The following is a 13,709-nucleotide window of genomic DNA, read 5'->3' as shown; positions in this document are numbered from 1 at the left end:
CCAGAGATTGGTAGCCAGAGCACAGAAGTAGTTCCCTTCTGTTCTTTGCAGTGGTGAAGAAGGAATGGGACAGTTGGGGGTGCACTTTTCCTTATAATAAGGACTTGCATACTTCCCAATAAATATGGCATGCAAAAACGATTCTACATGCTCACCATAAAAAGTTAAACACTTACAAAAGGGGCTTATAACTGAAATGCCAACCAGAACTTAACAATAGTGCTGCTTTGTGCTACTTGATTTTTGGAAAAAAAGAGGAGCTACAAGTCCTAATTCTGAACAATTTGCCAGTACTATATAGGTGCTAGTTAGTACAATGACATAGGAAAAGCTTTGTTTTGCTCATTTTGTTTAATATACCATCTAACAGGTGTTACCTTTAGGGATTTTGAATTTATTGTCCTTCTTATACCACACACAGCCATGCTGTGTATTCAGAATTTTGACTGGGTGCTTCATATCAGGACAATCAGATGCCTTCAGAGTGAAGTCAGTAGCTAATATGGAAACAGAATATGTGGGTTACTAAATTTCAAATCCATAACCATTGGCACAAGTGTGAAACGTTTAAAACTGTAAGCAAACTGTTCTACACTTTTCTGTGTCACCAGAATGTATTTAATGGCACACTGCCTTCTGGAACTAAAGGTCATGAATTTAGATTCTGTAGCAGATATTTGGCTCATCTCCAGTGCCAAGCCTGAAGTGAAGAACAGATAGGATATTAAGATAAATTCTTCATTCTCTTTACTTTTGATGACATATCCAGTTGCTACGTTAGAGCTTGTGTTATTTTTCCCAAAAGTACAGGAATAATCTAACAACATGGCCTCTTTTAGTAAGCCATGTTCTAAAGCACTGGTTCCCAAGCTCTTTTATACTGCAGACCGACAAACTCATTCAAAAGCCAATGGCGGCCAGCACTGAAATATTTGCATATTCTTTGTGGTAATTAATATATTTGCAGTTTTGTATAATCATTATAGTAATTTTAGCCCATGGTATATCAGGCAAATAAAAGAAGGGGGGAACATGATGATTAAGAAGAATTTGAAAAACTGCTGCACACACACATTTTAAAAGCCCAATAAAATAGTAGCTAATATTTGTTAAGTATTCTCCAGTCCAAACCTTTTGCTTCAATTGCACCAGAATTAAAGAGGCAGTACTAACAGGTCTGAAAGCGCTGAGACATCCTGCACATTCATATTTTCTTATTCACCTAATAATGCATAATAATAATAATGTGTGTACCTGCTGGCTGGGAGCAGATGGAGGCCAGAGGAGGCTCCTGCCGAGTGGGGAGGGAGGAGAATGGGGTCGCAGGAGCATTCGCCCTTCATCCAGCGTTTGGCCCCATCTCCAAGGGAAGCTGCTCTCCATATGGCATTTGGCGCCACCAGCAGGGGCAGCCACTTAGCACATGGCGCTTGGCCCCGTTGGTTGGGGAAACCTCTCAGCATGCAGCATTTGGTCCAGCCAGCCGGAGCAGCCGCTTTCCACCCGGCGCTTTCCACCCAGGACAGCCACTTTCCACCTGGCACTTGGCCCCACTGGCCGAGCCGCATAGCAACTGCCCGAGCTGAAACTGGGGTGACAGTAAGGCTGCCCCAGCAGGGTCAGCCTCACTGTGGTCCCAGCTCCAGTCACAACACACCCAGCTACCAGCCACCCCACTCACCCTGTTGCTGTGTGTGGAAGTACGCAGGAAGGGAATTCTCTGAGAACGCCAAGGGGCAGAACTAAATAAAAGCTGGGGGCATGGCGCGGCAATGTGCTGTAGCCCATCAGACAGGGGTTCACAGCCTACTTTTGGTCCACAGACTGGTGCTGGGCCTGCAACTGCTAGCTGCCAGGCCACGATGGCTCTGGGGTACACTGCCCAGCACCTCCCCTCCCGCCACAGCTGTTGGAAGAAGTGTGTCCTGCCCTGCCTCTAAGCCAACCAGCACTGGGCATGAGCAGGGTCTCCTCCCAGACACAGAAGCAGGGGTGGATATAGGGCAGGGCGAACGGGGCAGCCGCCCTGGGCCCTGCGCTTCAAAAAGCCCTGCGCATGCGCCATGGTGCCGCTGCGCATGCGCATGGCGTCACTGCACATGCGCCGTGGCAAAGGGGGGGCCCCGCAAAACTGTCATCTGCCCCTGCACGGAAGTATAGTTCACTATGCAGCAGGAAGGCCATGTGGAGCCTGGCACGGCAGGCTTAGAGCAGCCATGACCCAGGCAACAGTGCTCAGCTAGTGTCTGGGAGGCAGCACAGGGCTAGGTAAGAGGGGCAAGGCAGGCACAGGGTCTTGAAGGATGGGACTAGTTCTGAAGGAGCTCTGGGGATAGGGGGCTGTAAGAGGTGGGTGGTGGCTCTGGGGGCTATGCTAATACTGGAGGGCTCTGGAGGCAAGGATAATACTGGGGAGCTCTAAGGGTGGGGGCTGATACTTGAGGACACTGGGACATCTGGGGTGAGGAGCTGGCATTGGGGAACTCTGTGGACAGGGATAGTAGTGGGGTGCGCTATGGGGGCAGGGTTAGCACTGGGGGGCTCTGGGGACGGGGTTAATATTGGGAACTGGGGGTTAGCATGAGAGGATATAAGGGGGGGTTGGGTACAGTGGGGCTCTGGAAACAGGAGGCTGGCACTCAGGTGTCTGGTGATGAGGGGCTCTGTGGGGCAGGAGGCTGGCACTGAGGCATTTGGCACTGGGGGGCTCTGAGGGTGGCAGACTGGCACTGGGGGATTTGGGTGCAGAAGTATCTGGGATCAGTGGTTGGCATAGGGAGGGTTGTGGAGGAGAGGAGGGGCTCTAGGGGTTAGGAACAGTTTGAATTCATCCTTCTTAAACATGGGAGACCAGAACTGCACACAGTATTCCAACTGGGGTCTCACCAATGCCTTGCATAATGGCACTAACACCTCCTTATCCTTACTGGAAATACCTTGCCTAATACATCCCAAGACCGTATTAGCCTTTTTCACGGCCATGTCACAATGGCGGCTCATAGTCATCCTATAATCAACCAGGACTCCGAGGGTCCTTCTCCTCCTCCGTCACTTCCAACTGATGGAATCACTGGCTTGTAAGGTCTATAGCTTTATGCAAGCTACTCCTGAGTGAATCACAACTGCTCTGTTTGGCTCCATGGTCCATGCATTAAGAATATCTTTAAACAGACATTCTCAGATCAAAATTTAAACTTATTAAAAGTATGCTTCCACATTTTCTCTGCATTCCAAAAGGAACAGTCTAAAATCACACATTCATTTAAAAGAAAAAGATCATTTCCCAGAACCTCCGATTCAGAAACTGAGCAAACCGGGAAAGAGCAACATGACAGTCCAACCAAATACTAGTGTCTGTCTCACCTATATATTTGTTTTCTTCAGGTAAATGCAAGTCCTTATTTAATTGAAAGTCATTGGCCCATAAATCACTCCAATATTTGTCAATATCTGTGAAAAATATGAAATTAGTCTCTTAATAGTAGATAGGTTTAAATAAGGCAGTAGGTATCACATCAATACCTTGTTGCTAGAACTACAATACTTCCTTCTGATGCTTCTGCCCATGTATCTATTTACAGAATGCTTGGAGCTCCTTTCGTGATACCATTTGTCTCACTTTCACCCTTTGTTCTTAAGACCCTTCTTAAAATTCACTTCAGGTGAACTTAAAAACAATAGTCATGGTTAAATGTAACTCAGAACCATGTGCATTAGTACTGGAAAATACCACATTATCATCTTATCTTGACCTCCAATACATGCTTTTTCATCACCATTCATTATTTAGTTGGGATGGGAAGAAAACTCACTATGATCCCTCTTTCTCCTTCATCAGAAAGGCTCTGCCCTTAAAGCCAGGTGGACTGGACCCAGCTAATGCTAAAAAGGAGAGACTTACCAATACAGAAAGCACCCAAACCATTACTGACTCATAAGCCAAGATCAAAGCTGGAACTTCATCTTTCCATCCCCATTCCAAGAGCATCATTTCAGATTTTTTTTTTGGGGGGGGGGATGATCTGTGCATGCCATGATGTGGGGGAGGAGAGCGTGTGAGAGCATGGGGGGCAGATGAGGGCAGCAGCTTCAGCAGTATTGCTGAGCATGCCCAGTACAAGCCAAGCAGCAAATGAGGGGAACCAATTCCATTTGCCCTCCCCCCCCCCCATACATATCACCTCTTTCTAGGGTTACTAAGGCATTGGAAAATTCTAGGCTATTTCAGTAGATAACTTAGGAATTAGCTGACAGGACCCCTGTGTCTAATTCCTTTATACAAGAAAAAATTTAAATAAATATTAGACCTGCTCAGCTCTAATATTAACATGTTCTGATATCTTATAGAAAGTCACTTAAGGGACACTGATTTGCCTTACAATTTTAATATACAGTCTTACTTTCTTAGTAACTGGAGAGAGTGAGAGAGAGGGAGAGACTAATTGAACTCTGGACTTTCTCTCAGCTCTGGAAGGGGAGTTACAGCAGGGGGCAGATACATTTGGGCTCCATATAAAATCAGAATGGCCATACTGGGTCAGATCAATGGTTCAACTAGCCCAGTATCCTGTCTTCCAACAGTTTTAAATCTGCTGTCTATAAATGTAATTTAACTCTTGTGTTATGTTAGTGGAGGAGTAAATAACATTTCCTTATGCTATATTTCCACACCATTCATGACTTTCTGACCTCTTACATATCCCCCCTTCCTTTGTCATTTCTTTTCAAAGCTGAAAAGTCCCAGTCGTTAATCTCTCTTTGTATGGAAACTGTTCCACCTTACCCTAATAATTTCTGTTGCCTTTTCCAAATCCAACCTATCTTTTTTTAAATGAGGGTGACAAGTTATGCGTACAATGTTCAAGATGTGGGCACACCATGACTTTATATAGAGGCAGTTTTAGACTGCCACTACACTTTGAGCAGATGTTTCCATGGAATTATCCACAATGATTCCAAGATCTTTTTCTGGAATGACAACAGATTTAGATCCCATCATTTTTGTGTGTATAGTTGAGAATATATTTTTTCACGTGCATTAATTTGCATTTCTGAACACTGAATTCCATCTGTCTTTTTGTTGCCCAATCACCCCATTTTGTGAGATCCCTTGGTAACTTTTTGCAGTCGGCTTTGGCCTTTGCTATTTTGAGTAATTTTGTAGTACCTGCAAATTTTGTCATCTCACTATTTACCCCTTTTTCAAGAACATTGAAAAGTTTAACAACACTGGTCCAAACGCAGATTCCAGCAGCACAATGATCATTCCTACTCCTTCTCCTACCCCTCAGCTTTTAAGTTCCTGCCAATGTTTTCATGATGATCTAACAATCCCTTAATTACTTGACTGCCCAGCCTTTTGTTATTCTTAATCACCCCGCCTCCCTCTTTTTATAACAAACTCCCTACCCCAAAGGCAAAGCTGCAAGCAGCTCAAACTCTATTGCAGTTAAGAGCTGCCTTTGGAGCCAAAGCATGCAGCTTTAATCAGACCCCAAGTATGAAACCCAAGGGTTCAAACTCAGGAGGGGGGCTACTGTCCCCCAACTTCCCCCTAAATGGCATCCATTCCTATGTAGTTGCACACTAGGGATGTAAGCAAGTAGTATAGGCTTATCAGTTAGTCAAGTCAACTACTCACAGCAAGGGGAGGGAAGCAGGAACTGGTGCTGGGGGGAGCCATCTTAAAAGCCAGTTCCCACTAGCACTGTCTCCGCGGTACCACCTCCCTGCTCCCCAGGGGGAGAGGCAGGGAAGACTGCCACAAAGTAGCCTCAATCTGCGGTCGGCCCAGGCTCGCCGTGGGCAGAGGCTGCTCTGACAGCAGCCCCTGTCCACAGGGGGTCCCAGCTTCTTTCTGCCTGGCTCCTACTGCCTTTTAAATTGCAGAACTGTAGTGGGGTTTGGTCCCAGACCTGGTGCGAGCCGGGATTGAGCTGGGCTGCCTTCCCCTATTGACTAATTGAGTAGTCGATAAAAATTCTATTGACTACTCGATTAGTAAATTATCCTTTTAACATCCCTACTGCACACATCACTATTACCATTTGAATAGTCTCAATGAGCATTTAAAAAAAAATAACTTCAGAAGGCCAATTTACCTTCCGCATTGTACTCTGTCCCAAACCATCGCTCCTTGAAATAATATGTTCTCTCACTGGCAGCAGACAACAGAACTAGGTTTGCTCTCAGAGGGCAGAGCTGGTTGAGGACATCAGCAATGATCTACAGAAATAAAGGAATAACTCACTACAAAGGCAACTTTGGCTACTTCTGTCCAACTGTATTTTTAAATTATTCCAATAGTTCAGAAAATGAGGATAAACTCCTAAACAAAGCAATTTGTCCTCTACACCCAAAAGCTACGTCTATACTGTGCATTGCTGCGTAATAAGATATGCAAATGAGGCATGGTGATGAATATTGGTGCAACTCATTTGCATACCTAATGAGGTGCCATTTTTGCAGAAGGGGCTTTTGCGCAAGAAGGAGCTGTCTACACTGCTCATTTTTGCACCAAAAAACCCTTTTGCGCAGGAGTCGTTCTGCCTGAAAACAAGCGGCTGAACAGCTCCTGCGCAAGAGGGTTTTTTTTGCGCAAGAAGGATCCGTGTAGACAGCTCCTTCTTGCGCAAAAGCCTCTGCTGCAAAATGGCAGCTCATTAGGTATGCAAATGAGGTGCGGCAATATTCATCACCGCACCTCATTTGCATACCTTCTTGCACAACAATGCGCAGTGTAGACATAGCCAAAAAGTTTAGAAGTGATCCAATTAATCTAGAAAACATGATTCAATATGCCAAAATTCTGTGCTGTAAATCCTCAATAAATAACTTCTGCAGCTCAAATATACATTCTGAGAGTAACAGTACTACTTACTTCAGGCTTGTATTCAAGCAGGAGATGTTCGCCTGTCAAAAAGTCCTCCTTACAAAAGACATGCATGTTCTCACAAAGACTTTCAACATTATCAATTGGATCAGCCTGCAAAATGAGTACAACTGTGTTTTACACATCAGATAAAATTGAACATTTTTTTGATGCATAGAGCTTGTGTACTGCACTGCTGAATTTGGTTTTGTTACTGAGTCTAAATGCAATTCATAAACAATTCTTTCCTGACTGACTTTAAGCACACACATTTCTCCTCAGCCATGCAATATTAAAGGGGAGAAACATCCTTAAGCAGAAACAATTACCTACTTAATGATAACTCCAGAGAAAGCATAAGGACAGATCATAAAGAGAATAACTATTTTAGCCTCACTAGAATTATGGTCTTGCCTACACCAAGCAAAAAAGCATTGCAAGACACCATTGCTTGGAATATGCATTTGCCTCACATTTACAAGTAGCAGCTATCTATGTTGTTAGTGGACTTTTGGATTGCTTTATTAAAGGTGCTAGTTGTACCAGAAGGTGGTGATAACTGGGACAAGGTTTATCGCTCACATGTGACTAATGCAATGATGTCTGTAATAGCTTTTTAGTAGTGAAGAAGCGAAGCCAGAAGATATTAGAGAGAGAGAGAGTGAGTGTGTGTGTGTGTGTGTAAGTGGCGGGATTGGGGCTTTTTCCCCCCAACATGGAAAGGGAGGGGGAGAAAGAGAGAAGGGACACAATCCTCACACTCACCACTGGGGGCAGGGAGTGTGGACAGGATACTGCAGAGCGAGCACTGAGGACAGCCACACCAGCATGAGACTGACCAGCTAGGGATGGGGCTCTACATGTTTTGGCCAGGCTACCTTCTACCAGTAAGATTCCCCTCCCCACTTCCACAGCTACAGGGCCCGGGCATTACTCCCCCACCCTGTTACGGGAGGGGGAGGGGAGAAGGGCGGAGGAAACTTCACATGCTCCACCCGATCCCAGGACAATCAGGGCTTGGGGGCGGGATAACACGAAGTCTCCTCCCACTCTGCAAGGAGCGTGCGGTGCTTCTAAGTGCTATGTGCTCCTAGCAGGCCACAGGAAACTTAGTGCGCTTCCTCTGCCCAGGCCCTAATTGGCCTGGGGGTGGGGGACTGGCAGGGCCTCCATGGGCTGGCTCAACCTGCTTGGTGGGCTGGATCTGGCCTGCGGAGGCCCTTTTGCTCCCCCCCCCCCCCGATCTAGACAGTGCTTGGTCCAGCTGACAGGGCAGGGGACTGGACTCGATGACCTCTCGAGGTCCCTTCCAGTTCTAGGATTCTATGAATCCCCACACCATCTTAAGGACAAGCAAGACAGTCAACTAGTTCATGCAATCTGTGTCCTATCAACAGCTCCCTCACATATGTCCTTCTCTTGTGATGTGCTGAGAACATTTGTTTCTAAAATTTGAGGGAACTGAGTGCATTATGTCCCCCCTGCATGAAGACCGTCCCTGGGATTCAGTTTCTCTCCTCCTCTCTTGCGGAGGAAGGCTCTGGCCTGAATGGAATTAAGGATTGCTCCAATGAACTCTGTGCATTGCACTGGGATTAAGATCTACTTTTTCTCATTTATTAACAGCCCCAATTTGTAACAGGTGAACCAAAACAGATTGAGATGCTGATGTGCCTAACCCTGGGACCAACCTTTATTAGCCAGTTATTGAGGGACAGGTAAATGTGAATACCCCAGCACCTCAGAAAAACAGTCACTTGTGCTATAAATGCTTTTGACAAGACACCAAACGGCAATGTAATAAACTGGAAATAGTGCTGGCCCAGCATAAAACAAAGGAAACACCTGTGTCCTGAGAAATATGGAAATATGCATCCTTCAAGTTGATGGCAGCGTTCCAGTCTCCCAGCCGCAGGGAGGAGATGATGGAGTCCAGGGAGACCATGCAAAACTTCAACTTCTTGAGACAATGCATGTCCCAAATGGGTCTGAGGTCCCCTTTTGCTTTTCAGATTATGAAGCTGTAGGAGTTGAATCCTTATCCTTTTATGTCTCGAGAGACCTCCTCCAGGCACAGGAAGTTTTTTACCTCTTGGATGAGGAATTGCTCATGAGAAAGATCCTTGAAGAGGGATAGGGAAAAGAGGTGAGAGGGAGGATAGGCCACAAACTTCAGGTGTAACCTGAGGATATTACTCTGAGCACCCAACCAACAACTGAAATCAGCAAAGACCAGGCTGACAGGAAGGGGTTGAGTTGGTCGAGGAAAGAATAAGAGGGTGAATCCTGGGAAGTGACTGAGGCATCATCCTCGAGGGCACCTTCAGAGTACTGCTTCTGGCCTCCCTGGTTCCTGAAAGGACCAGGCTGAGCAGACAAATGGGAAGATGATCGCTATTGCCATTTAGACTCTTGTCTCTATCCTTTCTCTTATAGGTGCCAAGCCGGAGAGTCCTCCAGCACCTGAACTGTGGAGGTGGAAGGCAGAAAAAGGTCCAAGGAGTGAAGGGTAGCATGGAATCTGAAATCCATGACCTCAGAAAACAGCCTTGCCCCCTCAAACAAGAGATCCTGGACAGAGGCCTGCATATCCTTGGATAACCCAGAGGACTGCAACCAGGAGCTGAACCTCAAGGGCACTATGCAGGCAACCATCCTGGTGGCTGAGTTAGTAGCTTCCCAGGTCATTTGAAGGGCTGCCCCTTGCCAACACTGTGCCTTCATCCACTAAAGCATTGAATTCCTGGGCTCAGTCTTGTGAGAGGGCCTCCATGAATTTGTCAAGGGAGTCCCACAGGTTAAAATTATACCTGCCTAACAGGGCCTGGTAGTTAGACACCCAAAACTGCAGGCTGGGCATTAAATAAATCATTCAGCAAATAAATCTGGTCTTTTGTTTTTTTGGCATGCCACTGACTTGTCCCTGCTTGTCCCTTTCTTTAACAGCAGACGTGACCAGTGAAATCACTGGAAGATGTGTGTTCAGGTATTTGTACCCTTCTGCATAGACATAATACTTTCTTAAGAGCAGGCTGAATTGAAGAGGGAGCCTGGGTGGATGAGTAGCATGATGTAGAGGAGGTTCTTCATCGAATAGTGTCCCCAAGGGTGCTCCACTCGAGGTGTTGGGCTCGTCCTGGTGCCGCAAATGGAGAATCTTCCTTAGCATTAGCCCTGCCAGACCGCGCATGCGCTCCTGCTGTCTCGCGCCATTATAGCTGAGCGTGGGCCGGCTTGTCAGCTTCCTTCAACCATCTGCGGCCGCAGAGGGACTTTAGATATGCTCCCCCTCCTGTCAGAGGAGAAAGGGAGATTAGTGTTAGAAAGTTACTTGTTCTTCTTAGGTTGTTAGTGGTAGAGTAGTTGTTCTTAGTAGTATAGTTCCACTTGTTTAAAAACAACAACAACAACAACAACGTTTTTCCTTGAGTTGTTCAGCATGTCTAAACAAGGAATTATGCCGGGATCACCAGGTTTTAAGAGGTGTACTCAGTGCCAGGATGCCATGCCAGCATCAGACGGGCACTCGCAGTGCATTAAATGTCTCAGGGATGGACATGTCCCTCTCAAGTGTGTTCATTGCACGAAACTGACTGTGTGCGCCAGGCACGACCGAAAGCTGAGGCTGAGGGTCCTATTGTTTAATAAAGCCCTCCAGATATCCGACATGCCTGAGCCACTCTCCACTGCTTCAGGGGCGCATGAGACTCATCCATCTCCTATAGAGACTCCCCACAGAACTTTCAAACCTCTGGTGACAGACTGGTAACCTCTGGCATTCTACCGAGTCTGGTGACAGATTGGTAACCTCTGGTGTTCTACCGAGGCATCCGACAGAGAAAACGGGCAAGAGCCATTGCTCTTCTGCTCCTACCCTAGCCCGTACCAAGGACCCGATACTGGCTTCTGCAAAAGGGTCCAGGGCTGAGTTGGCACCGGCAACGGCTCCAATGGCCGGTTTGAAGCCGGCAGTGGCTGCCCCGGCACCAGCTTTCTCGGCGCATGCGCAAATGAGCTCAGCTGTACCGGCACCCACAACAGTGGTGCCAGCAGCTTTATCTCCGCTCTCTTCGATGCTGGACACTCCGGCACTGGCGCCGCAGGAAGGCACCATCAATATGCAGCCCTCAGCACCGGCATTGCCTACCTTGGTCCCGCAACCCGCTGATCCAGCGTCACCGGCTCTTCAATCAAACTGTGGTCAGGCTATGCAGACTGCTTCACTGCCTGCTAGCCCACTGCAAACAGCACCGTCTTCTCCTCTGAAATGCTTGGTGCTGTCCAAGGCACAATGCAAGTCGGGAAGGGTTCAGACACCATCTCTCACCCCAGACCGCGCAGTGTTTTCTCTTGCACCTTTATCATCTGCTTCAGCCTACTTGGACAGCCATCACCATGCTCAGTGTTATGCCTTGACCAGGGACTGCCATTACAGGTTGCCTCATCACTCGCTTCGACAGTGTTATCGAGCGCATTACTCTAGATCTCCCTCTCACTACTCCATGAGATCTATTTCACCACGGTCTTCAAGACCCTCATGATATTCACGTCGGTATGGAACACCAAGGCGCTATTCTCCAAGATATTCACCAGGGTCATACCGTCGCAGTAGGTACTATGATCATTATTACTGATTCTCCTGACAGCCATTCATCTTTGCCTCCAGATGACACAGTCTTCCCCGGAGATTTGTCTCCAACAGAAGACCATAAACAGTTTCAAGAACTTTTTAAGAGGGTTGCTCAGTCTCAGAGCATTCAGACTATGAATGTTCAGCAAAAACACCATCCATTACTTAAGAACTTGCAACATTCTCAAAAATCAAAATTGGCACTCCCCTTTGACAACGCCATTTTGGAAATTGCCAACGATATCTGGCAGACTCCAGCTACTTCCTTGCCGACCAATAAGCGATCTGATAAGAAATACTTTATAAACCAGAAGGTCATGGAGTTCTTGTTTACTCACGTTCTCCCAATTCCCTTGTCATGGACGCTGCATAACAAAGGTCCAAGACAGCACAGACTAAAAATACCGTAAATGACAAGGAGGCCAAACGCCTAGACATTTTAGGCAGAAAAATGTACTCTTCCACCACTTCAGCTTTGAGAACGTGCAGTTACGCGGCTCCCCTAGCAAATCATGATTTCGACAATTATTCAAAATTAATTCCTCTTTTTGAACATCTATCGGACTCGAAACATCAAATTCTAAAGGCGGTAATACAGGAGGACTACACAGCAGTCCGAACAGCATTGCAGATCGCTCTGGACACGGCCGACGCATCGGCTCAAGCCACAGCAACTGCTGTAGTCATGCGTCAGGCATCCTATTTGCATCAAGCTGCTACCCTGAAAGATTTACTGAATAAGGTAGAGGACTTACCCTTCGATCGCCAGTCACTCTTTGCTCAATCCACCAATCAGGTGTTCCACTCAGGCAAAGACTCCTGTACAACGTTGAGAATGCTGGGGATGTATACGCCTTCGTATAAGCGCAAGAGATATACGCCCTATAACAAGCAAAGACCTTTCTCTTACGCGTCATTCCGTGCCAAACCATACAAGCAGCAGAGGCCAAGACAGCGCCAACAGAAACAAAGACAGCAGTCTAGAAAGGTGCCTGGCCATCAGCAGGGGCGGCAGCAAGTTTGACGTGTCGGTCGAGGGACTGCGCATCACCCCTTTGACGGAGGCTCTACACAATCCTCAAGCTTTAGTCTATCATCGATTGAGACCTTATCAATACCATTGGTCTCTGATTTCCACCGACCGTTGGGTCAACGACATAGTCACTTCAGGATATGCCATTCCTTTCAATTCAATCCCTCTCCCCCCCGTTCGCCACCCTCCCCGTCCCTTTTCAGGGACCCTTCTCACGAGACTCTTCTACAGCAAGAGGTTTCTCGTCTACTTACAATAGGGGCAATGGAGAGGGTACCCGTTCAGTTCCGGGGGAGAGGTTTTTACTCTCGGTACTTCCTCACCCAGAAGAAGTCAGGGAGTTGGAGACCTATCCTGGACCTGTGTCAACTCAACCATAACTTGCGGAAACAGAAATTCAAGATGGTTACATTGGCCTCTATCATCCCGGCTCTTGACAAAGGGGATTGGTTCGTGTCCCTCGACTTGCAGGACGCCTATTTTCATATAACGATCCATCCGGCCCACAGGCGCTTCCTTCATTTTGTAGTGGGCACAGAACATTACCAATATTGGGTGTTACCCTTCAGCCTCTCAGCAGCTCCACGAGTGTTCTCCAACACCCTAGCAGTGGTGGCTGCTTACCTTCAATGTCTCAATATCACGATCTTCCCATATCTCGATAACTGCCTATTAAAGGCCCTACCCTCGACGAGGCTACCCGGGCAGTTGCCACTACCATGATGGTATTCAAGGCTTTGGGTCTCATAATCAACTTCGACAAGTCGTCCCTGATGCTGAGTCACGACCTGGAATTTATCGGCACGAGGCTCGATGCACTGAGCACAAGAGTATACTTACCCACAGCGAGATTCTAGTTGATTCGGGATTTGGTTCAGACTGTGTCAACTGCTCCCAAATCCTGCATACTTACTTGCCTACAGCTGCTCGGACACATGGCTGCCACCACATATGTGGTGTCACACGCAAGACTCCATCTGCGCAGCCTCTAGCACTGGCTTTTCACTGTTTACACACCGGGTGTACACAGCACGAACAGAACAGTGTCTATTCCCAAGCACGTCAGGACTTCGCTAACATGGTGGGTCAGTTCCAAAAATCTGCTAGTAGGGGTCCCCTTTCACGGGCAGAAGCCCTCAATGCAGATCACAATGGATGCTTCCTTGATTGGTTGG

At 47.1% G+C, this 13,709-nt stretch overlaps 1 protein-coding gene across 9 annotated transcripts in view; it reads right to left on the bottom strand.

Moving 5' to 3' along the window:
• LOC102458989 (nardilysin-like) overlaps positions 1-13,709 on the bottom strand; it is a 151,222-nt gene that overhangs the window by 63,134 nt on the left and 74,379 nt on the right. For all 9 annotated transcript variants that reach the window (XR_012905856.1, XR_012905857.1, XR_012905860.1 and 6 more), the window contains 4 exons: positions 6,881-6,985; positions 6,102-6,225; positions 3,364-3,450; positions 378-497 (listed from right to left, as the gene is read on the bottom strand). Coding sequence is in view for 4 of the 9 variants with exons in the window: in XM_075935997.1 (XP_075792112.1) it covers positions 378-497; positions 3,364-3,450; positions 6,102-6,225; positions 6,881-6,985 (436 nt within the window). In the remaining 5 variants the exon portion in view is untranslated. The remainder of the gene's footprint in view (positions 1-377; positions 498-3,363; positions 3,451-6,101; positions 6,226-6,880; positions 6,986-13,709) is intronic.

The sequence above is a fragment of the Pelodiscus sinensis genome, chromosome 9 (assembly GCF_049634645.1).
Source record: "Pelodiscus sinensis isolate JC-2024 chromosome 9, ASM4963464v1, whole genome shotgun sequence".
In the NCBI taxonomy this organism is placed as follows: Eukaryota; Metazoa; Chordata; order Testudines; family Trionychidae; genus Pelodiscus; species Pelodiscus sinensis.
This window is presented reverse-complemented; position numbering and strand designations above follow the sequence as displayed.